We start from the raw sequence: 25,700 nt of genomic DNA, 5'->3' as shown, positions 1-25,700 counted from the left end.
ATGCACATGTAGGTATGTGTGTGTTCCTGTGTATCCACATGTAGGCATGTGTTCCTGTGTATCCACATGTAGGTATGTGCTGCTTTGTATCTGTATGTAGGTATGTGTTCCTTTGTATGCACATGTAGGTATGTGTGTGTTCCTGTGTATCCACATATAGGCATGTGTTCCTGTGTATCTGCATGTAGATATGTGTTCCTGTGTATGCACATGTAGGTATGTGTTCCTGTGTATGCACATGTAGGTATGTGTGTGTTCCTGTGTATCCACGTGTAGGTATGTGCTCCCGTGTATCTGCATGTGGATGTGTGCTCCTCAGTGCAGAGTTACGAAGGCCAGGGGCATGGGATCCCTGGCGTTGGAGTTACAGAGGGTTGAAGGTGCCTAGTGTGGGTGCTGGGACCCGAACTCTGGGCTCTGCAACAGTGGTGTGAGCTCGTGACGCTGAAGCATCACTCCAACCCCCCTTTGCCCCTTTTCTAAAGCGGTGGCCTGCTTCTGGTTGATTCATGGGAGTTTTGTGTTTCTGGATTGAGTCTTTTGTTAGATTTTAACATTGGAAATATTTCCCAATCCATCACTAACATTTTTATTTCCTTCATTGTCTTTGGATGATCAAAACGATCTAGTTATAAGAAAGTCCAGTTGATGAACGTTTATGGTTAGTTTTATTTTGTCTTTCGTCTGGTCCATTACTAAATCACAACATATTTTCTGTTTTCCCCCTCAAGAGTTCCTACTTTCACATTTGATTATGGAAGTCGTCTGAAATTAGGTTTTTTTTTTCATATAGTATGAGATAGGGGTCAAGTCTCATATCATCTCAATCGTCCCAGCATCTTTTGAAAAGCTCATCTCTTCTGCAGTCAAATTGCCTTGACACTTTTGTCTGTTGACCGCATATGCTGGGATCTATTGCAGTGTTGTCTCAATTGTGAAACTATTTTCCACATTCATTGTTTAGATTAGGTGGGCACACTTTCTCCAGGGTCCTGAAGTGAAACATGGGAACACACGCACACATACGAGACTAAGTCATCAGATTTGATTTAGAGTCTCCCAGGGTTTTTACAGCAGCCCGGCCAACTCGCATGCCTTCTCCTTGTTCTTTCTTGCCTGGGTTTCTGGGAGGGTGCACAGTATTCCTGGTTGTGTGGCCACTCCTGCCTGTCTGACCCTCAGCCCCAGCCCAGGTCAGAAGCTTCCTATGGGGCGGGGGCAGGGAAAGGACAGCTGCTATACTAGGAACCATTTTGCCTCGTGCCTTGAGTCTTCAAGCTAGCAATGCAATTCACTGCAGGGGATGTCCCAGTGCATTTCCATGCTTTCTGCAAAAATACTCTCACAGTTATCGAGCACGTAGTGAAACAGCAAACGAACATTCAGGATACTGAGTGACATGAATTTCCTGCATTGTACTTCAGTGAATTCCATTCTCAATTGCTGTATCCCCTTAAAGACATTCATAAGATTTGTTTTAGTGTTTTGTCTGTCAGTTGGGCACTCCCCTTAAGGCCATTCAAGAAAAACTTATAAATTTCCTCATAACCGCTGCATGAATTTGTTAGGAAAATATTTGTTTGCTGTGGTTTGCTGCATAGTGTTGTGCATTTTTCAAATGCCAGCCATTCGCTTCACAGAATGCATTCGACTGTTCGTGTTCAGATTGTTTTCTGTACGTGGGTGTGGTTCTGTACATGGACGTGACTGGCAATTAGCAGGATGTTTTCTGTATGCGGATGTGGTTCCGCAGCTGGATGTGGCTCTGTACTTGGACATGGTTCTGTTCGTGGATGTGGTTGCCAATTAGCAGGACTTGTTCCTATTTTTCTAGGTCTCTCTGGAACACTTCTGAGGGCCTCGGGTTTCCCAGAACCCCAGGAGTGGAATGCTCGATCCTTTTGTGTTCCTATGCTGTTCACACTTTGGAATCCCATGCCTACTGTGTAGCAGTCAGCCCTGAAGACTCTTAAATATATGCCTGTGTGTACCCAAAGCCGATGAACTACCTACACAACCGTCTTTTTAGTTACTTTACCTTGAATACAATTTTCTTTCACTCATCCATCCACACGTTAGCGCTCAGCCCACTAGGGACAACATTTTTTTTCATTCCAGCAAGAATTTATTCACAGACACTGAGGTCAGTGCTCAGAGGGTATCAAGAGGGATAATGCAAGGCCCCACAGTGCAGGATGCTCTGATCTAGGGTGGGGCTTCTGCACTGAGTGAGGTGCAAACCGTGACAGTATGGGTAGGGCAGTCTGGGTATACGTGAGAACAGCACCTCAGTGAAATAGAGTGGGGAGAATCTTCATAAGGAGACAGAGCCTGTCGACACGGCTGAGTCTCTGAGCCTGGCCTCATTTGTGCCATCGCAAACAACAGAAACGGCCATCCTAGATAGATAAGAATGCCAGCAAAAGAAACGACGTGTGATTATCAGCTGCAGGTTGTAGGCAGAGTTTTATGTCGGGACCTCTGGTCAGCTCTGTCCCGCCAGCTGACTCCCAAGTATCCACACAGAGACTTAATGTTAATTATAAATGTTCAGGCAATAGCTTAGGCTGGTTACTAACTAGCTCTTACAACTTAAATTAACCCATATTTTTATCTGTGTTCTACCACGTGGCTTGGTACCTTATCTCAGTCTGGAATGCACATCTGCTGCTTTCTCTGCATCTGGCTGGAGACTCCTCAGGCTCCGCCCCCTTCTTCCCAGCGCCCTCTTAATCTGACTCTCCTGCCCAATTTCTTTCTGCCCAGCTCTGGGCCAATCAGCTCTTTATTAACCAATAAGAATAATATATGTTTACATTGTACAAAGATTGTTCCACAGCAGGGTGTAGGTAGTGAAACACGGCTCAGCCCCAGACTGGGGGCAGGAGACCCAGGCTGCTCACAGTAACTTCTGCTGGTGGAGGAAGGGCATGTGTGCCCAGACTGGGGGCAGGAGACCCAGGCTGCTCACAGTAACTTCTGCTGGTGGAGGAACGGCATGTGTGAGCCTGGAGGTGCTGACAGCAACAGCTTTACTTGCTGAGGGTAGAAAAGACGAGGTGGAACGGTCAGCCCAAACTCAGAGCCATAAAGCCGATGACTTAGAACATTAATTTGATTTAGGAGGTCACTGGGAACCATCTCTAGATTGTAAAGACATTGTTGATGTTGACGAGACCGTGTTTCAGGAATTATTCTTGCTACCATGGTTTCATTTTGCTGGTTTTGTTTACCTTTCCATCCTAGTTTTTATTTTGTTTTGTTTTCCTGCTTCCTAATATAAGTTGTTTTTTTTTTCCCAAAGTGTTCTGTGATTCACTTCTTCCCTCTATAGCACTGCTTTCAAGCAGGGTGCCTCGGTGCCCTGTTTGGCTGGCCTGGGTCAGCACACATTCTTGATTTGCAGTGAAATTGGAACCTGATCTGGAGTAGGGCAGAAAGGCTAGATAAAGAGACTGGCTTTAAGAGAATGCTGAAGAGAATCAGGATGCTAGGGTAATGGAATGGAAAGACTGGATCTGTGTAGAGTTAGGGTGTGGCTCACTGGTAGAGGGCTTATCTAGCATGGACCAGGCCCTACGTTGCTTTCCGGGTACCCTAAAAGAAAAATAAAGAATAAATGTAAGTGGGGGGAAATTTCCCCTTAAGTGCTGATAATTTACAAAGCACTGGTAGGTGTTAAGTTATGGGTAGGAGATTTAGAGTTTCGGCAGTGCAATCCATCACTGCTCGGTGCTTACACAGAAGTTTTTATTAATAAATTTGGGGCGAGTGGGATTGCAGGAGCTTAAGGAGATGGTAAAAGTCCTGTAGCACAATGCTCTCTACAGGTAAGTGTTAAAATAAACAACAATTAACATATGAACTAAGAGGAGATTTGAGAGTCCTAATAATTTCCCTCCACTACTTTAGAGATAGAGCTTGTAGTAATTACTGGGGCATTCTATTGAAATCGAAACATTTCCAGTCAGAGTCTAATCATATCTAAGTAATCATTTGACCTAGACACCCTGAGAACAAGGTTTTATACTTAATAGCCATTAAGTATATTGTATTGGGTTGGCAAGATGGCTCAGTGGGTAAAGGGGCTTGGTGTGCAAGGTTGGTGACCTGAGTTCGATCCCCAGAACCCGCGTGGTGGACGGTGAGAACCAACTCCACAAGGTTGTCCTCTGACCTCTACATGCTTGTCAGGGCACATGTGCCCACATGTACTCACACCTGATGCACAGGTGCCCACATGTACTCACACCTGATGCACAGGTGCCCACATGTATTCACACCTGAGGCACAGGTGCACACATACCCAAATAAATGGCCTCATTTTTAAAATTATTTTTTTTAATCCACTGTGATACTTGATCTCTGCGTACAGTGCGGTCTCTTATTTCTCCCTTCTCAGTTCTTTCTGCAAAGTTTTTGAAGTTGAGCTGGAACCAGGCAGAGTTAAATGCCAATTTAGATATAACTGAATTCACATTTTATAGCCATCCCTGCTGCAGGAGCAGCTTTTAGACCTTCTTTTCAGTAGGTCGTTGAATCTGTTTTACTTTATGGGGCAGTCAGAATTGCCTGGAGGCATCTGAATTTAGAGAGCTTGCCGTGCATGTATTTCTGGGCATTGGCATTTCGAGTCCAGGAAATAAATTGGCAGTGAGCGTTTTATTTACCTGTTGGGCGCTCAGCTGGCTCATCAAGGAGCGTTTTGTCAGATATATTGGAATGTGCTTGGTGGTGCAGAGATGGAAGTAGAAAGCATTTCATCACAAATATTTGTGTGCAGATCACGTGAGGGTTTTAATGCCATCGGTAAAAAAACTTCAGTGTGTAATTCAGAAGCAAACATTAATTGCAAAGTAAAGTGGGTCCACTGTCCTGCTCTTTTTAACAAGCAAAATAATAATCCAGTATTTATTGAAATTGCCGCCGATAAAGAATTGTTCTAATACTTTGCCTGTGTCCGTTGCCAAGGCTTTTGATAAAGCTGGCAGCGTGAGTGACGGCCGCACACCCCAGGTTAGACTGCGGTGCAGTTTCTCTCTGGCTTTCTTTCTTTCTAAGCCTCCCTTTCATGTGTAGCCAAGTGAAAGTCTCCAAGTGTAATCTAAACCCTGCGGTTCTTTGGGGGCCTTGGCCTGATGCGAGGATCCAGAGACAAGCAGCTGAAGGTACAGAGGGCAGAGGCCAGGGTGATGCCACGACACCCAGACCTTTCGGGGAGATGAATGGGAAGGCCTCGCCTCCCTGGGCTCGGGATGTATTTTACCCACAAGACTAGTCCTAGGGTTTTTCAAACCAATTGTTTTGCCTTTTCCCTTCAGATGTTGCAGGAAAATGTGTTCTTTTATTGCTCTTCCAAGTCGTTAAACCATTTATCCTTAATCAGCTGCAGTCTGTATGGGAATAAGTTTTCTAAAGATCACTGAACTCTGCTCGATTTGAAATCAGGGGAGAATTCATTCTCTTTAATGTGGGAAACCTTCTTTTGAGAAACTTGACACAAACTGGCTTCTTTAGTGTCTTAGAATTTAATTGAAAAAAGAACACCGTAGAAAAGCACTGCCAGATGCACAAATGTCTACCCGTGGTTTCGGTAGCCATAAGCTTTATGGCTCTTTTCTCTGTGGTTATTGATCACCGAAATAACCGTGGCACTCAACCTTGGGCAAGTCAGTGTGAATTAATGAAGTTTTGGTTGCGTGGGGGCCAGTAACCCCGGGCTAGCCATAATGCATAGTGCCATCATCGTAATAGGTTTCCCCGTCGCCACTTGTTCTATTAAGGATGCTTGATGATTTTAGGAGCACTTAATAGATTCGCTTTGTGGAAAAGTTAATAAGTCCATTAGGCCACCGGGGTGTGGAAATGATCTGTTAAGAAATAAATTCCCTCCATTTCCACATCAGCATATCACAGAACCTTTACGGATCTCTTCGAGTGTCAGTTGAAAGTGGTTCCCAAGACTGCTACATCTGAATCTTGGTGTGTGGATTTGTCTGGCATGAATCTGGGGTAGAGCCGGCCAAACAGAGCTAATTGAGGTGTGTGTGGTGGAAATTGAGAGAACGGGCCATGATGGTGAATAGAGTTATTTGTCACCGAGTTTGTAATAGGATTTCCAATTAATTCATGCAGGCCTCCAATGCCTTACATTAGCCCTGTCAAGATGAGCTACGGCCACATCTAAAATGCCAGCCCCTATTAAACGGTGCATGTCAGTGAATTTGTAATTTCTTCTGTGCCACCAGAAGATGAATGAATTCGTCTCCGAGAACAACTGTGTGCTTCAGAAATGCACATTTCAAAGTTCTTGAGCAGTTCCTGGGAGGAACATTCTTTGTATCGTCGTACAGTGACTATATATGTGTGTATGTGTACACACACATATATATCCACACACACACACACACACACACATATACATACATTCACACACACAAGCACACACACACACACATATATATATGAAATATGATTGCTATGTGAATCCATCCCAAAGAAAAGGGTTTAACTGCATGAAAACAAATGCATTGTCAAGTGCCCCATTTCACTGGTGACCAGGCTTTGCACACTGATCGATGATGATGATGATGATGATGATGATGATGATGATGATCGTCCACAGATGTAGCGTTTTAGTTCCTTCTAGGCTATTTTTATGGGATGTAAATGCACAAACTCACCAAATACTCATCACAATTCCAGATGACGAAGTCAAGGCACAGGGACGCCGACCTGCCCAAGGTCACACAGCCAATAAGCAGCCCAGCTGGTGGAGTCTGCTACCATCCCCCATGGTCTCTCACAGTCTCATCAGATGCAAGACTTAGCTCAGTCCCTTGTCGTGCCCTTGCCAGTCCTTTCTATCCCCCTCCCCAGCAACACTTACTGCTGTGCCGTTTTACATTTATTTTCTCAAACTTGGCTTTGGGAAGTATTGCTAAGCACTGAAAAAAAAAAAACAGGCTTTGGAAATACATAATATAAAGAGCATGTGGGAGGAGCCAGAGGGTACAGCAGCAGACGTACTCACAAGGGCACATCAAGGTCAAGTGACAAGAGTTGTCCTGTTAGAAGCTAGGTCTCAAGGCAGGATTCAAAAAGGCGCATGAGGGCATCAGTATTTCTAGACGCCTCAACTCTTGCCTTCCAAGGATGCTGCTGCTCAGAGCCCTTTTACTTGGCATCCGATGGTCCAAGCCAAGGCAAGACGACTGCTGAACAGTCTTTCTTGAGAGAAAGAATTACTGTTTACCTTAATTCAAACAGAAATATTTAGCAAAAAGGTTTGGATAGACTGATGATAAAACAGGATAATTGTTGGAATCTATTATAAAGTTTTGTTTCCATCAAGGGCATTAAAAGTTGATCTTTGTTTATATGAGTGGAGTGTGGAGAACATGAACACGTGCATTGCTTTACTTTCTTGGAAAGATTAAACTTAAAACAATCAGCCGTGCACAGCTCTGTTTTACATGTAGCTGCTGCTACGCCGTTTTCTCTTTGACGCAAGTCTCATCTGCCTGGACCGTAGTGTGACACAGCCATCTGCGCTTCAAGCCCTCGACTATTGCTCAAAAGGAGCCATTGTTCTAAGACTGCTAACAGTGTTATTCAAGACCCACTGTAAATTTGACCCTATTGGCCTCTTTTGAACTTTACGTTGCTAATGCTCTTCCTGTACCTGTGTTCCTTGCTAGTACTATTCCCTCTGAGTGGAATGCTTCCCGTTTTCATTTTTACCCCTCTACCCCAACTTCGCTTAGCCAACCCCTTAGGTTTCCCTGAAGACTTGGGGAAATAGGTCATTTCTCCCATCTGCTAAGTCCCGAGTTCTCCCTCTTCCCGTTACCAGTGGACGTTTCAATCATTGATTACACCACTGGATTGTCATTACTCCACCTGTCCTGTCCCTCAGGGAGGAGAACTCTGCATTATTCCCGTTAAAGATGTTAGCACTAGCACATTGCCTGGTCAACAGTAAAAGCTTGATGAGTGTGTTCCCCATGAATGGATCCATGAAGATATGAGAAGCAGAAGGCTGTAATCTAATTCTGCACATCATTAGAGATGTATTTGACTCAACAGTTATCCTCTGTGTCAGTGATGGGCAGCAGTACTCCAGGGAGGCCAGGAAGCTTCAAGTGCTGACTCATGTTCACGGATGGGTATCAAGAGCCACTGGGAAGTGTCGTCCTGAATTCATTTAACTCATGTTTAAATTGTCTTGAAGGTTCCCACCTTTTTTAGCTTGCCTTTTAAAACGAAATTGTAATGTTTAAAGTCTCACCTCTTCACTTCTTGGCCTCGCAATTCTATTTAGCCAGGAAGAGCACGTTGAATATCTTAAATTGTAAAAACCATGTCTAAAATCTATAGATGATAAATCCTGAGAGGGCAGTGTTGTAGATTCCTTTCTGTTGCGGTGCCGAAAAATTCTGGCCAAAAGCAACAAGTCAAGGATTTATTTGGCTTACACTCTGGGCAATAGTCAAAGAGAATTTGAAGCAGAAACCATGGAGAAAAACTGGTGGCTGACTTGCTCACAGGGTCCTAATTAGGCTTTTTCATACATCTCAGGACTATGTGTTCATGAAATGGTGTTGCCCATAGTGGGCTGGACACTCTTATATCAGTTAACAAGCAACAAAAAAATCCAAAATGCTAACCCTTAACAATCAGGTCAGCCCCACACAGACAGACCTTAACAATCAGGTCAGCCCCACACAGACAGACCTTAACAATCAGGACAGCCCCACACAGACCAACCTCTAGCAGTCAAGACAGTCATCTATGATGTCTACAGAACAATCACGTAAAGATAAGTGCTCAGCTAAGACTTTCTCATGTGTCTTTGGGCTGTATCAAGTAGTGCTACCTGGTACACTCAGGGTCTGAGACGGTCTTAACTGCTGTATTCCATTCTTGAGCATAGAAAGGCATCTTATTAAATATGTACTAAGTTCACAAAAGATCAAGATCTGGAGCCCACATTAAAAGCCACATCAGAAACATGTTTGCCCCAAATCTAATCTGCTTAAGAGAAGTTATGAACCCGATAGATCAGGTTTTGATTTAAATTTTTCTTCACCAACCATATCATCTATCTTGATTAATAAATCATTGGTATAAAAACTAAGTTTGGTTTTTATGAATTTTTGAGTTTCATTCCAGGAAACAGACTTAGGCAATAATCCCAGGCAAACAAAACCAGAGCTTCACTATTATTAAATTTAGGCAGAGAGGCTATCCTGTGGATAATGCAGAAATACCATGCTCTTTGTATTGGTGTTGTAGTAAATGTAATTAGGTTTTTATGTAAGGTTTTCTTCTAAGTGCCAAGCTGCTGGATATGATCTTGACTTAAAGACGACAAGAATGTGATCGTATTTTCAGAGATGCCATCTGACTGCTACTTCACTGGAACTCCTCTCTTTCTTTAAGGGTATACCGCAGTTACCATGTGCCAAAGCGCTATATAACTACGAAGGAAAGGAGCCCGGAGACCTGAAGTTCAGCAAAGGCGACATCATCATTTTGCGAAGACAAGTGGACGAGAATTGGTACCATGGCGAAGTCAATGGGGTCCACGGCTTCTTCCCCACCAACTTTGTGCAGATCATCAAACCTTTACCTCAGCCCCCACCTCAGTGCAAAGCACTTTATGACTTTGAGGTGAAAGACAAGGAAGCGGACAAAGACTGCCTTCCCTTTGCAAAGGTAAAGTATCCGCGAGATTGCTTTCAGCTTTCGTGGGTTTTCCCACACACCTGGAATGTGACTGGTATTTCATCTTGCAAAAAGAGAAAATAGTTTATGTGAACTCTGTCAGTGTGCTTTTAAAGATCCCAGGAAGCCGTCTTCAGGCCGCTAGGAAAGTCATTCTGTGTGTGGATGTCTCCGAAGGATAATTTGGGCTGATGTTCTTTGTAGCCTCATTCTCCTGTTTAGAGTCAGTTTCTTTCTGAGCCGCTTGAAAAGGGGGTGTGTATGTGTGCCACCCATGGGTGCCAAAGTACAATCCCAGAGAAGAAATAAAGCATCATTACTTTTTACTTTATATGTAAATTTCTTTGCTTAAAAGCACACAGGAATATATTTACTGAATTGATAAGACGGTTTGGAATTTCAAGCAGAAAGCCGTGTTTTGGGGAAGTGAAGCAGTAGGATGTTTGTTTCAGTGATGTCAACTATAGCGAGAAATACCTGAGGACAATGTAAACAGATGTCCATCTGAGATGCTAAGGGGATGGCCTTTGAGTTGCAGTTTACGCCTCTCAAAGGAAGCACCTGGACTCTTGGTAGACGTTTGTAGTTTTATAGATGTCTAAGAGAACAGTAGGTCTTGGCGAGATAGTTCAGTTGGTGAAGACACTTGTTGCCAAGCCTGACCAGTGTTTGCTCACCGGGATTCACACAGTAGGAAAAGCCACCTCCCCTGAGTTGTCCTCTGACCCCCACGGGCACACTATTGCTCATTCCCCACCGCCACTACAAGGGATGTAAAAACAAAATTTAGAAGACATCAGGTTGACTGGTAGTCCTGTGTGCTTTATGAAAACATATTTTTTGTATTAAAGACATGTTACAGAATTTTTATTTGCCTACTATTAAGACTTCAGTCTGTTTATGTAGGATGCTAATTAGGTGATAAATTTAATGTGATCAGAGAGACTCATGATTGGTTGTTTTTCTCAGGATGACGTCCTGACTGTGATCCGCAGAGTGGATGAGAACTGGGCTGAGGGAATGCTGGCAGATAAAATAGGAATATTCCCAATTTCATATGTGGAGGTAAGCTAATTTGTACAATGTTGAATCATATTCAGCTTACTTAATAAATCTTAATTGTGCAGATTAGATATTAAGAGATCCTCGTGGCCCAGAGCACTGTCAGTGGCTTTTTTTAATTGATATTTATTGACGTCTACATTTTTCTCTGCTCCCCTCCCTGCCTCTCCCCTTCCCCCTTCAATCCTCCCCCAAGGTCCCCGTGCACCCAATTTACTCAAGAGATCTTGTCTTTTTCTACTTTCTACTTCCCATGTAGATGAGATCTATGTAAGTCTCTCTCAGTGTCCTCATCATTGTCTAAGTTCTCTGGGATTGTGGTTTGGCAGTGGCTTTGAAAGAGTGTGTTGTTGGATTAGAAAGACTTCCTTCCTCGTGTCCTTCAATTACTGAAGATCATAAAATGTGGGTTTTTGTCTCATGTTTAGAGGCATTCCTGGGATAGATAAGGGACCACATACTTACTGTCCATCACCTATACGATCTGGTTTCTGCCTTGAGTAAGGATTGGAAAATTTGTGAAGTCCCCAAGAAACATGAGAAGTTAATATATTCATTTTACTTGTTTACTTATTTCTCCTATTTTTTTTATCACATTTATTTATTTAATGTGTGTGTGTGTGTGTAAGCAATAGGTCATTGGGAAGCCGTTCCTTTGCACCATGTGAGACCGAGGGACCAAACTAGAGTTAATCTCAATGGCAAGCACCTTTTATCCACCCTTGTTTTCTTACATCTTTCATAGCTGCCACATCATCAGAACGAGAGTAGAGATTCCCGAGTAGTTCTTTGATAAGATTCCCTAAGTGAATGGGCCCCTCTCCATCATACCCCAGTAACTCCTTAGTCCCCTTTTTCAATAGCTAGCGTTGTTCAGAAAGCTTTTGATCAGACCTGAGTGAAATCTTTTTAAAGAAATTGCGTACTCATTATTCTAAACAAAATCAAATTTAAAAACCAACGGGGGCATGCAGAGAGATGGTCCAGCCAGCACAGTGCTTGCCACATAAGCACGAGGGCCTGAGCTGGATCCCTAACACCCACTTAAAGGAGATGAGCTCAACAAAGCACATCTGTAAGCCCAGCTATCGTGGAGCCTCAGGGTTTGCTGGCGGCCAGCCTGGGTTCAGGAAGAGATTCTGTCTTTGTAAGGCAGGGCAGGAATTGAGGGAGCTACTCAGTGCCTGTCTCTGGCCTCCATATGGACACAGGTCCATGTGTACCCATATGCAGACACACACATACAAAGTGAGCTGGGAAGGTAGAGTTTAGAGCAGACACTCATTACATCATCTGTCCCGAATGGTCAGCTGGTAATGAGCATTTCTTGCTGAAAACAAAATTGAAGGCATTTTTGATGAGTGAAACCACCAAAGCCCAAGCAGCCACTCCGAGTTGCCAAGGTCAAGAAAGACCTCTGGAAAGAAGTTGGTATCTTGCGATGTACAAGTAGATATTACCTAAGAGAGATGAGAAGTGCATTTGCTGTAAGCAGGAGGAACACCCAGGTGGAGAGGCCGGCATATGCAGAAGCCAAAAGGCAAGAGCGATCTCAGACTGTTTGGGGGAATTAAAGGCAGTTCTGTTGTCTAAAACATCACAGTGTCTATCTTGAGCACGTAAAAACAAAACAAAAAGCCCACTATCACTTACCCTGCCATCTTTTTATCTGAGACGTTTGTTTTGTCAGGAGTCCAAAGGCTAAAATGGCAAACTGCGTCTCTGTAGCCAGCACTCTGTCTTCCTGAGCCAGTGAGATTGCCAGAGTTTCCTAAAGCCTAGATGTGTCTGCTGTGCACCCGTGAGAATGCAACCCAAGCTAGCTGCCGCTCTCGGGTGCCGGCCACATGTGCAAATGCTCCTGTTGGTGTAGATGTTTTCTCCTGCATTAGAGCAAAATAGAAAAAAAAAAACCATATCCTTAACAAGCAACCCTTTCTGTATATTATTTCTGTACATCCTAAGTACGGGTTGTGGGGAAATCCTGGCACCTCCAGGGATTTGAATAGTTAGGCTAAGGAGTGTGCGCAAGCAGAGCTTAGGAAAGAGCCTGCCCTTACTTGCCAGGTGTTACCACCGTTCATGCTGATGCTTGGTCTGGCACGTGTGAAAGATAGTGCTGCGTGGGTTGGGTTTTTTGGGGAGGGCGGGGGGTGGGACATAGGGCAGGTATAGACTCCTTCAATAGGCATAAAAAGATCCACCCACAGAGAGGCCAGAGTCGCTTACAATCATTGGAGTCGTAGGATTATTTACTCTGACTTAAGTTGGAAAGGTAAATTCCTACACAGGGGGAAAGGGTTTTTATCCCTTGCTCCACCCCCACCCCCACCCCTCAGTCATGAACGTTTTCCTTATTTGAACCAGAACTTTTCTTCTAGTAAGACATGAACCAAATCGTCTGTCTGTTGGAGTCTGTGAACAGGCTTTGATGTCGAGCTGTCACACTGAAGCTCTTAGTGGGGAGCAGAGCACCTGGGGCTGAGGGACACCTGGTTGGCAGCTGTCAATCACAGCCAGCCCAGACCCAGGCTTCTCCATTACGGTCAATGTCTCAGGACAGCGTCCGATGAGATAAAGCAAAGGAGACAGACAAAATAACGAGGCTTTTTCCTAAATAATGCTTTCTCTTGCTCTGCAAACCTTTCCCATTTAGCCAACTTGAGAACACAGGGCGTGCTCACTTTAAACACAGCTGTACTACAAAAGTACACTTGTAGATTTTTTTTTAAGGATGGGGGTGGGGTGGGTGGGAAGAGGATCTCTCTCTGTAACCCAGGCTGACCTGGAAGTTACTGTGTAATTCAGGCTGACTTTGAACTCACCATCTGCCTGCTTCAACCTCCTAAGTGCTGGGTTTATAAATGTGTATCACCATGCTTAATATTTTTCTTCAATCTTATTAACCGACATATAACCCCAAGTCTGCCAGAGTATAGCAATGGTTAAATAATGACCATTGTCACCATGCACAATGACGGGGTAATCTCAGAACTGAATTTGGAGTCTCAGAACCGTGTCTTTCCTTGCACAGTCCTGCAAGCAAACACCCCCACTCCCCACCCCATTTCTATCAAAGACTGACTGGAGGACTAAGGATGAAATTCAACAGATAGAGTGCTTACCTAACGTGCCTGGGTTTGAGCCCCAGCATGGCATAAAACTACTCAACAGCAGTGTACACATATCATCTCAGCATCCAGGGAGAGGCGGCAGGAAACCAGAAATCCAAGTCTGGAGATCAGATTGGGGTCTGTGAGACACTGTCAGTTCCCTGGACTCCCTGTCTAATTATGGTGAGAATTCTTGCCATGCTTTTAATCCCAGCACTTGAGAGGCAGAGGCAGGCAGATCTCTGTGAGTTAGAGGCCAGCCTGGTCTTCAGTGAGATTTCCAGGGCAGGCTCCAAAGCCACAGAGAAACTCTCTCTCGAAAAGCCAAGTATAAGAGAGAGAGAGAAAGAATTGAGAGAATTCTTTTGGTTGAATCTGATCACACACACTCCCCACCCCAGACAGTCTCTTATCAGGTTTGGCCACGCCTTCTACAGTGTAGGTTGTATTGTATATGGACGAACTCTTCTTTGCCTTGAGTTAGCTGGAAAGCAGCTAGGGATAAGAGATTCTTATGGAAACCTAGGGATTTCTTGAAGAAACCACCCCAGGATACATATCAAGGACCGGTTGCAGTCAGAAGGAAGAAATTAGTACCCTATTTCTCTTTGTTCAAATGTACCAGTTTTCTGCAAAATAGACGGGCCGACTTTAGCCACCTCATTAATTCCGTGCTGACTCTCTTGGGTTAGCAGTCATTTGGATGAGGATGATATGATTCTCAGCCAGCAGCAAGTTTGCTTGAAGACGGTGCTGGAATGTGGAATCTGGGGCATCCCTCAGCCATTGCTGTACGTTGTAGACTAATATCGAAGTAGACATTTTTATCGAGTTTCTCGTTTGATTTTGATTACCAGTCATTTGTTTGCGGTCTCAATCATCCCAAGTTTTTAAACAAATAAGAAGTCGTTCAGCTACTTGGTGTTTTCGTCATAGGGAGTTTAAGACGCGTGTTCCTTCTGTGCAGATGGCTTCCAGTGGGAGTGACTTAGGCGGACAGCTCCATTCCTGCCAGAGTTCCTTCTTTGGGCACCTCCCAGCTGTTGATCCTCTGGCAGACTCTCCCTCATTACCTTACCTAAAACACTCACTCCCCTCTACTTGCTTTATCTCAACCAATAGAGTGATGGAAGGGGAAACTGGGAATCTGGAGCCCGGCGGCTGTGACGGAAGTGGCGGCCCAACCTGTAATTCTCTATGTCTTCTCATTGTCGAAACTACAGCTCCTTAGGAACGGAGCCTGGCGCCCTTGTGGTACCCGTGCGTGACCACAATCGCCATCGTCTCTCTTTCTCTCTCACTGCGCCTCTTCTGCCTGCAATCTTTCAGGTTTTCGTTGTGATGACTAACCGCTGTTCCCCAGACTCTCGGCCCCAATCAGAATGGGAGCTTCCGTGACGGCCCGTGGACTATATAGCTTATTGCGGTTTCCCAGCGTTCTCTTCGAGTGTTGCTCATGGCAGGCTCTCGGTAAAAACTGCTTGGATAAATTGATGGGTAATCTAAGAAACTGTAGAACAAAAAGTTTTGTAGTTTGTAGATTTTTATCCGCTTGAAATTTTTTCAGTTGCTATTCTCATCTTTCACCACCTGGTATATATTTTGTTACTGGTTTATCTTGTCATTACACTAGGAAGTTACATGCCTAGGAGCCATTGGGTAGGTGTGTGTCCCTGCTGAGGTCATTTGTTTGGTTTTATAGCCCAGCTAGCCTCAGACTTGCAGTGATTCCCCCTGCCTGCCTCAGTCCTAGCTTCACAGATATGTGCCACCATACACAACTCTCCTTGGTGAGATATTTTCAGACTTTTTGTTTTTGTTTTGTGTAACTAGGCTGTAGTTGGGTAGGCGTGGCAGTTGGATAGGTGTGGTGGCATTTGCTTCTAGTCTAGACAGGAGGGTCAAGGGTTCGAGGCCAGGTTGACTTCCTAGCAAGGCCCTGTCTCAAATAAATAAAATGAGAACAGCAGCAACAAAACCCTGAAAACAATAAACAAAATAAAAAATAAACATAAGCCGAGTAATAACTTCTTTAGAATTTTCCCAGGCTAAAATAGTAATAATTATATGCTAGATTAAATCTGGAACTCCTAATTGTAATAGAGGAAAAAAATTGCTGGTAGAGGGTAGTGTTGGGGAAATGTTAGCCAAAGGTTGTGAAACTTTAGTTCAAAGGGATAAGTCTTGAGGCCGTGGCATACCAATGAGAAGTCAAATAAGCTGGCTTCAGCACGCATGGCTCCAGAGTGGGACTCCTAACATCTCCCTTGGCACTGTACAGTCTGCAGTGTTGCTCTTGTTTCTCAAGTAGGAAGTGGAGGTTGAGTGCAGAGTTCGAAGCTGTCAACGTGATCTTATAGAGCTAAGAATGGCATTGTTGACTTTATTATGATTTATGTTGTTAAGCCTCTCTCTAGAGAATAATAACAGCAGAAGGGCACAATAATAGTCTTTAATCTAATCATCAAAGAGTTGATTGAAGTATATGAAAAGATTCTCTCTCGTGTATATTTTTGATGTTTTTCCCTTTAAAATGAAAAACCATAATCAATGTTGATAAAAGAAGTTTAGGGGAATTGTTAGAAAGTTGGGAGGAGAATTACCGTACTGATTAGCGTCCAAGCTTCTATTGCAATTTTGAAGTCAGTTTATTTTTAATAAGTGAAATTTCGGGATACGCGTGAGAAATCAGGCAGGGGGAATTACTGTGTTCTTAGGACCCCCCTTTCTTCTTAACTCTGACTGGGTACCTTGGGTGTGCTTCTGGGGAGCTTGTTTTCCCATGGGCATCGTGACCACATCCCATGGCATGGTAAGATGGCAGCCTCACACAGGTAGGTGCTGCTTTTATTTCTGCCATAATGATGAAGGGAAAATGGGCACTGATTCCTGTAGCACAGTCAAGAGCAATGTCCTGTATGCTCCAGGGTCAGTTCCTTAGTTGATGTGGTGAGCAAGGGACTTGCTTAGGTTTTGTAGGTAGGCCGTGCAGGGAAGTTCATTCTCCATCTGTCATTATTCGGCAGCCCGTCCTCTGATTTAAGAGTTTCCCATCATGAGAGCATCCAGGGAGTGGAGAGTCGAGACCAGTTAATGTGACTTGAGTTCTGACTGCATGGATGGACAGTTTGCGGTATCCTGGGCAGTTTAATAGGACATGCAAATGCAGATCTCCTGGCGAGCTTTAATCAGAGCCTTGAGATAATGACTAAATGTTATTATCTAATATTATTAATATCCACCACGTTTCCCCAAAAGATCCCCAGATTTTTTATCCTGGCCATTCTCCTGCAGGGACAATGACGCGAACCAAGCATCACACTTTAAAACTGCTGGCTTGTGCATCTGGAATGTTTCTTTGCAAGTCCCTATAGAAAACCACCCTTTCTTCAAGATCCCAGTAGATTGAGGCAGATCTTAGGAAGCCTTTCTTTCTAATTTAACAAGATGCATTCTATGAAGCCCAAGCCAAGCATCCCTGTCCTCGTGTGACTTCCGTAATGCCAAACTTGCACTATCCCTACAGGCCTGGTGTGGGCTCAGGCTCTTGTGATGTGTGCAGTGGTTCACTCTTCCTGATTCCTCTGAGGATGCAGTCACATGCAGAATAGTCTAAACATTTTACTCCTATAATATGACCATAATCTAGAAAACATGAGGAAGAAATAAGCCTAAGTACATCACATAGAAAGCTAAATAAATACCCCTCCTTTTTTCTTCATTATGTTTTTATGAAATTAGATTATTTTGTCTCTCTCCATGTCATTGTAGTGCCAATAACCAATGTTTTTTAACTACATAAGAAATAATAGGTAGGCTACAACTTATTTATTTTTATCACTTTTAGACAAGTGTCTTGTTTTGAGTAGTCGCCGAGTGACTGGTCCCTAACCTGCCCTAGGCTCTAGCCTGCCTTACTTCAGAGGACATGCGGTAACTAGCCTTCCTAACGCTGCGCAAAACCACCGTCCAGCTTTGTTTTCGTGCATGGAGGTTTTTGCTTTTCATAAAAATGTGAAACCATTCTAAGTTCCAGCATGCAAGAGGTTCATTTTTCAGAATGATTAATTACTCAATTTCAAAATCTGAGGTTGCCTTTGTTAGAGAGAAATTACAAATCAGTCAAAGCCATAATATTTTGATATGTGTTAACTTTATTTTTTAAAATAGATTTGTTATGATGTCGTATACATCCTAAATGTTGCTGGTAATTAAGGGTTTATTAAGCAAAGGTAGGTTCTGTTTGATCTCATATGGAGGAGGCTTATGTGAATTCTTTTTTTTTTAAGATTTATTTATTTATTATGTATACAACATTCTGCCTCCATGTATGCCCGCACGCCAGAGGAGGGCGCCAGATCTCTGTACAGATGGTTGTGAGCCACCATGTGGTTGCTGGGAATTGAACTCAGGACCTCTGGAAGAGTAGCCAGTGCTCTTAACCTCTGAGCCATCTCTCCAGCCCCCCTACGTGGATTCTTGATGCTCTTCTGGGCACTTGTGTATAAATGAGTTGAGCAGAACCCTTGTGTATAGATGTGTTGTGTACAGATGGCTTGAACAGAACCATTCTGATGGTGCAGTCATTGGGAGAAAAATCTCCTCTGTAATACAGTAGAGTGTTCCAGAAAAGGTTTTCCCTAGGTGTTGTAAAGCAGTGGTACTTTTTATAATACAAACCCCCTGTCGGTGCACATCTTGGGCACACCTAGGCTGTGCAGAGCATCTCTGAGAGCGGAGAATACCTAGATGAATGTGCTGTTTCGGTGCTTACCACCCTCGGTTCTCTGTACATCTCCTCATCCTCACGCCGGAGGAACCTAGGGTAGGGAGAATGGCTGGCTTGCTGATTTATGAACTGAGTACATGTTGCTGTGGAATTTCTGTCTGCGTGTCATTTCTCATTGACTAAATTTTGCTTAGAATTTAATGGCAATTCCATGCTCTTTCCCTCTTGGGAGATATGTATTTCCTCTGTTGTGTTCCCTTGTCTGGTAATGAGGTTCTGGAAAATAAAATGTATTGTTGGAACGTATCCTCCTAGTTAATAGGTGTTTCTGATTTACGATGTGTATGTAAAATGGAAACACATATAGACCGTATGTCTTGCCAGTCCCTATAGGACACAGACATCAACTGATCTCAGTCTTCAAGTTGTGGGCTGGTCTCACTTCCCAGCTCGGTGATTCGCTGTGGATGTGTTGCTTCAGGTCTAGCAGGTACCAGCAGCTCCTGAGTCCTGACTGGGCTTTGGGGTGGTGCTTGCATCTGTCTGTGAGCTCTTCTGTGGTTTGACCGTGAACTGCTTCTCCTGCTGCGGATTTGCTGTCTTCCCCAGGCTTGTCATCCTCAAGGAATCTGATCACTTCATTTATCTTTTCTGCAGTGTGTGCCGCTTACCTTCTTTCTCTTGGTTCCCCACTTAGTGTGAGAACATGATCTTTTCGGCTCTCCCGAGTGTTACATGGTTACACTCACTTCAGCTTCTAGCACTAACCTTCCCCCCGCCATAATGCTCGAAAGGTCCACTTACCTCACTGTCGTTCCTCTGGGCCTGAAATCGCCATCTTGGCCTTCACGAACTCCTTTTCTTAGCCTTTTTCTGTTCCCTGAATAACATCTACTACTATTTGTAATCTCCTTTAGGATCGTTGCCCTTTTCATTTCTAGGGCATTGGTGTGGCGGCTGTGTTGGAACATCCAGCAATGTCTTTTGGTTAGCAGGCAATCCTGAGTTCCCTATAGTTTTCTTCTATAGCTGCTGTTTTCCTCTTTACCCTCCATAAAGCAGAGACCACCCAAGCATGACCCCCAGCTGACTTCCTTGCTTGACCAGCAAATGGTTTTGTTATAATTCCTTGGTCAGGTCCAGACTCAGGAGATTTTCTTAAAGCGTACTCTCTAGTTTTTGTTTTCTAAACAGAAAGTCAGCCGACGATGCTCAAAGGTTGCTCTTGAAAGGCTCATGCAGCCTCCCTGGGTCATCGAGGTGTCCGTCACACGGCATTCATCTGCCGGCCTTCATTGACTCACCTGCCCGTGCTCTGTAGACATGTGAACGTGTATCTTCTCTCGCTAGTGTCAGGAACCTGTTCCGTTTCCCAAGTCCTCTGTTCTCATGAGTCAGAGAGGTGTGTCGCTCTCTCCCACCCAGTAAGCTGTCCCGCCCAGTTCTGTGCTTGGCATATAGGGTCACTCAACAGCAACAAGAAAGCCAACACTGACAGAAGGAATTCAGCTCTCCATTTGCTCTGAGTCTGGTCGCTCATGGCCCAGGGGCCCTCGACCTGACCCAGAGATCTGCCTCTTGAGTATTCTGGGGGACATTTGCGTTTGGGGTGAGGGAAGGTGTACTAAGAAATAGAACTTTACAGTTCATTAAATCCGACTTCGTGTTATGTAAGAGACGTTGGAGGCACATCTAGAGAAAGTGACTTGCCTGAGGCCAGGGTAAGTGAATTGTAAACACGGGCTCTGAGTCATTAGAACAATACTTTATTTGGACTGGATTTTACAGGCTGCAAAACATGTTAGACCATACTCATTCCCGTGTGAGGGACTTAGGGGTGACACTACCTTAGTACAGCTAAGCAGACTGAAGTCAGGACAGTAAGTAGTGACTCACTCAGGATGGCTCAGGCAGTGAGGAAAGAGAGTGCAGCCTAGGCTAACCCACATTCAAGGCTCTCTCGATCATTTTTTTTTCCTCCAAGAGAACCTCCTTTATGAGGTTTTCAATGGCATGTATCTTTCCCTTCCAAATCAGAAAGTTGAAAAAGAAAGTTATGATTTTTTATTTATGTTTTAACAGCTAGGCCCAATAGAAGTGAAGGCCATTTTGACAAATGTGGAGTTGCTCACTGACCTTCAGGCCTCCTGCTCGAGGGGCGCCAGGTATTCTGCAAATCCCCTTTCTGTGGCAGGCTCTAGTGAGGTTTGTCGTCACTGTTGCTTACATGAGTGTTCCTTGTCCTTAGGGTTTCTTAGAGCCCAGGGAGCCTGAGAACTATAGACTTTGAGAGGTCGTGGTAGTTCAGAAGGTCAGAGGTAGCCTTTGGCGGACAGCTCCCTTCGGCTCTTTCTCCTCAAGGGCTTTCAAGAGACTGGAGCTGAGCTCCCAGAACACATACCACTGCCGAGCAAGCCGAGAGGTGGCCAGGCCACACAGACATGGGATGCGAATCCTTGTTGACCGCTGTTTGAGATAACTCTTTAGGATTTGAGCACCACTTTAGGATTAAAGGCAGGACTCTGCAGTTGTCCCTTGGTGCACTATTGGTATTAGTTCTAGGTGGAAATGATAATATTTTGTTTATACTGGGCTAGATAAAATATATTATTAAAGCTACCCGAAAGCTTTTTCTTTTCTTCTAAGTGTAGCTATTTGGAAAATTATCTGTGAGATTTCTATTAGACTTAAATTGCCCAGTGTTGGCCCAGAGGCAGACCTTCTTTCCCTTGATAATTCTAAGAGCCCTCCCCCCCACTATGTTTTAATTCATTACAAACATTTGTAAAGGTTTAAATGGCGTCCTAGCCTAGGGGATGCTCCCTTAACAATTTTCATAAAACCCACAAGTAATCAGTCCTCTTGGTCATTCCTCTCTTACGTGGAGGTCTTGTAAGTGAAGGTTGAGCTTGCTTTTTCTATCTGGACAAACACGAAAACTTGGTGCCCAAATTGAGATGAGTAAACTAGAGGACTAGTGGGGATCTGAGCTCCTGGTGTAATTATTTAAGAAGTATTTGCAGGGCTGGAGAGATGGCTCAGAGGTTAAGATCACTGATTGCTCCTCCGAAGGACCTGGGTTCAATTCCCAGCATCCATATGATGGCTCACAGCTGTCTGTAACTATAGTTCCTGACACTCTTACGCAGGTACACACACAGGCACATTTTAAAAAAATAAATGAGTAAATATTTATTTTTTTTTAAAAAAAGAAGCATCTGCAAAGGGCAGCAGTGTGAGACTAAATGTCATTTCTTTTAAGAAGTTGGAAGTGGGCTTGAGCTTCTGTCTTGGTTTCTCCAGAGTGCCCGGCTGGTGTGGGGAAAGGAACAGTGGGTGTAGAATTATGCTGTAACATTGAAGTGGTTTACACACTGGCTTCTGGAGCTTGTGTTTCACAGCGGAAAGGGAAGAGTAGGTTGTTGATTAATTAAAGCTCAGGGTCAGAAACTGGGCTTCAACCTGAAGGATCCGAGAAGCAAAACTGGCTCTTACCTCGACTTCAATCTGAAATGGCAATCCTGCCTCCCGGAATCTCAGAAGGAGACTGTGTGAGAGCTGTAAAGGCGTGCACCACCTGATTTCTATGGCAACTAGGGTGGCTACTGGGATTAAAGGTGTGTGTCACCATAATCTGGTCTGTAAGGCTGACCGGTGGGATTGTTTTACTCTCAGATCTTCAGGCAGTCTTTATTTATTAAAATATATTTGAAATGCCACTACAGACTGTGATTTCAGCCGTGATGGGACAACTGCCGAGCTGTGTGACATAAACCTGGTTCTGTCCCTGCCACATTCCCCACATGAGCCCATGTTGCTTGGCTGCTCAGCCACAGAGAGGAAGAAGGAATGGGATTAGAGTACAAAAAAAAAGCAGAGTTCTTTAAAAATTAGCTTTGAGATAAGTTAGTTTTTTTTTGAGATAGTCTCATTGTGTACAGTAAACAGTAGAATAGTTTTGCCAAGGACTCACTGAATAACCCAGCTAGCCTGGAACTTTCAATCTCCTGTTTCATTTTCCAAGTGCTGGGATTACAGGCCTGCACCACCATGCCTAGCTGTAGTAAGAGATTGAGAACACAGTATTTAATTGAATTGCCATAATAGTAAATAGTGCTGTATTTGGCATATAAGATAAAAATTTATTTATAAACTAGTAACATGAACCAATACTTCAATTTAGACATATACACAAATGCATATAAAATTTCACATATATTAAATAAAGAGTACCTCATATAAAAAACAATATTTGTAATACAAATTTGTAAAAAAAAAAAAGCCAAAAACCTAATAGAACTATGGATAAAGTACGTAAATAGAAAACATTACAAAAAAGATCTGTTTGATCTCATTAAGAGAAATACAAATTAAATAATATGAAATAATTTCAACTAGTAGAGACTGGAACATGATTAATAAGGATAATATTTGGAAAACAATATAAAGTCAAAAACTTGAGACTTCTTTGGGATACAAATGTTTTTTAAAGTACACATTAATGTAACAGTTTCAGTTTTAGGAATTCACCCCATGGTTATGCTGCTGTAAGCATGTCAGCAATTTAGTAAATAATGGTATTTGCTCTATATGGTAGAAAGCCATGGTGCCTACAGGTGTGGGAAGATGTTCACTAGCTGTTCAGTCACAGTGGGCTCTACCTGGATTCAGCCGTGGTAAAGAAATCAATAAAGCAGATGCATATGTGGCAGCATTAAAATTTACAGAAGGTTGTGCTGTAAATTGTTAAACATAAATGCCCCTGGAAAATGGATTGGGAGAAAAAGACAGGTGTAAGGAACTAGCTGAGATCTTTGATGTTTGGTCCTATAATAGTCTATACCATTTGCATTATGTTTAAAGATAATTAATTACCCTTTGGTTCGTTTGTGTTGGAGTCTCAATCTGTAAGGCAGCCTAGCTTGGAAATCACCTCATAGACTGGGCCGACCTTGAACTTGTGACATTTATCTTCCCAGACTACCCCCCCCCCCCAGTGTCACAAGCACAGGTGTGAGCTACCAGGACTAACTGTTTAATTACTTTTATAATACACTTTACAAGTTTTATTTGCCTTAGGGAAGAAAAAAGTTCCGTAATATTCTACTCTAGTGGATTATAAATTTGATAGTTTACTCTCAAACCTGCTTTTGGTGCTGTACATTATTCAAAAGCTGGATGTCCAAGAGTAACTCTTGTGGAAGAAGAATTCTTATAAAATAGTGACTATCAGAACCATTTTTCCTCTGGAGGAAAATGTTGCCTTTGTCCTTTAAAAGGCCATATTCTCTTTAGCAAAGACGTCAACCAGACACAATTATATTTTAATATTCCCCAGGATGTTTTGTTTTTATTAGCATTATTTTATCATTGTTTCCTCTCAGATTTATTTGAGGCTCTTTCTCAAAACATAAACGAGAAGGCTGGGACTATAGCTCAGTGGCATGGAACGTCCCTCGTGTGTGTAAGACCCTGCATTCACTCCCCAGCATGACAAATAAATTAAATAATAGGAAAAAATGTAAAAGTTCATGAGAAATTCAAGAAAATCTCTTTAGACCCTAGAAGGCTGATTTCTACTTTGTGTCCCACCTGAGTCTTATCTGAGGCCTTTCCCACACGCTGAGAAGGTCTTTTAGGGCAAGCTTTGTTTTGTTTGTGATGAGCGCACTTTTAACTTTAAAGGTCGTGGTGCGATAAATGTCAGAGGAAGCCCACGCCCACTGAGCTCAAGCAAACATTCATGAATTTTATCAAAATTTTGTTAAAAGTTGTCAGACCCTTGACTCCCTGTTGTTACAAAGGCTATTTTATACTCATAGTAGAAGGCGTTTAGAGTTCTGCCAGATTCACCTAATGCTCTACTCTGTAGCCTCTCCTTTGATGGTTCTTCTCTGGAATTTAGAAAAAAGCAAGGAGCCACGCTACTAATACCAACCTCTGCCGTTCCAGAAAAATCTAAAGTACTTTTTTTTTTTTTTTTTTTTTTTTTTTTTGGTTTCTCGAGACAGGGTTTCTCTGTAGCTTTGAAGCCTATCCTGGAACTAGCTCTTGTAGACCAGGCTGGTCTCGAACTCACAGAGATCTGCCTGCCTCTGCCTCCTGAGTGCTGGGATTAAAGGCGTGCGCCACCACCGCCCGGCTTCTAAAGTACTTTTAAAGGATGATGACATCTTGCTAGCGAACATTACTGTCAGGTGTAAAAATGAAATGGGGGGGAAGTAAAGTAGGGTGTTCAGAGGGCTGGAAGGAGATTAGGCTCTGGGTTCCTTTTGGGGGAGAGAGCAAAAGAGACATCAGAGTCATTGGCTTTCTTGTATAAAGAGCTTATGCCGTCAACTGGGTTATTCTGGGTGAGGATTTCTGTCCACCGAACAATATGTACATTTTTTTCCTGGCAGCATTGTTCTCCGTAGGCAAAAATCTACTGGAAGGTAAGAGGAGAAAAGTTGATGGACAGGTACAGAATTCGACACATAATGGGTCTTTTGCCACAGTGAAGAAGAAAGAGCATTTGATTCATCAAGTAACGTGGATAAACCGCAAAAGGCAGTTGAGCAAAAGCTGCTGCGTGTAAGATTAAAGAAAGCATGCCCATTATTTTTATGTCGGTTTATAAACTCCTTCAGGGGACTAGAGAGGTGGCTCAGCGGTTAAGAGCGCTGGATGTTCTTCCCGAGGACCTGGGTTCAATTCCCAGCACCCAGACGGCAGCTTACAACCGTCTGAAGTTCAGTTCCAGGCGATCTGACACCCTTATATAGACATGCCTGCAGGCAAAACACAAATGCATGTAAACTAAATCATTTTTAAACATTAAAAAAAAAACCTTCAGATTGTTCCTCTCCGTCTATTATCTCCAGCAGCTAGTAATTTACTCAGCATATCGTGTTCTCAAGTTGTACTTACGTAATGGGGGGTAGATGTGGGAAAAGACCTAAGAGAGACCCCATATTGTTTTCACGACAAACTAGCAAGGTAGTCATATCAGAGTACAGCAGTGTTAACATGTATTAGTTATAACTGCTACTTGGCTAGGCGAAACCCTGACAAGTATTTTGATAACA

At 43.4% G+C, this 25,700-nt stretch overlaps 1 protein-coding gene across 2 annotated transcripts in view; it reads left to right on the top strand.

Moving 5' to 3' along the window:
- The window catches only part of Sh3rf1 (SH3 domain containing ring finger 1), a 159,884-nt gene that overhangs the window by 92,913 nt on the left and 41,271 nt on the right, over positions 1 to 25,700 (top strand). For both annotated transcript variants that reach the window (XM_038328792.1, XM_038328793.1), the window contains exons 3-4: positions 9,445 to 9,720; positions 10,699 to 10,794. In XM_038328792.1, coding sequence (XP_038184720.1) covers positions 9,445 to 9,720; positions 10,699 to 10,794 — 372 coding nt within the window. The remainder of the gene's footprint in view (positions 1 to 9,444; positions 9,721 to 10,698; positions 10,795 to 25,700) is intronic.

Source organism: Arvicola amphibius, chromosome 4, assembly GCF_903992535.2.
Source record: "Arvicola amphibius chromosome 4, mArvAmp1.2, whole genome shotgun sequence".
Taxonomy (NCBI): Eukaryota; Metazoa; Chordata; class Mammalia; order Rodentia; family Cricetidae; genus Arvicola; species Arvicola amphibius.
This window is presented reverse-complemented; position numbering and strand designations above follow the sequence as displayed.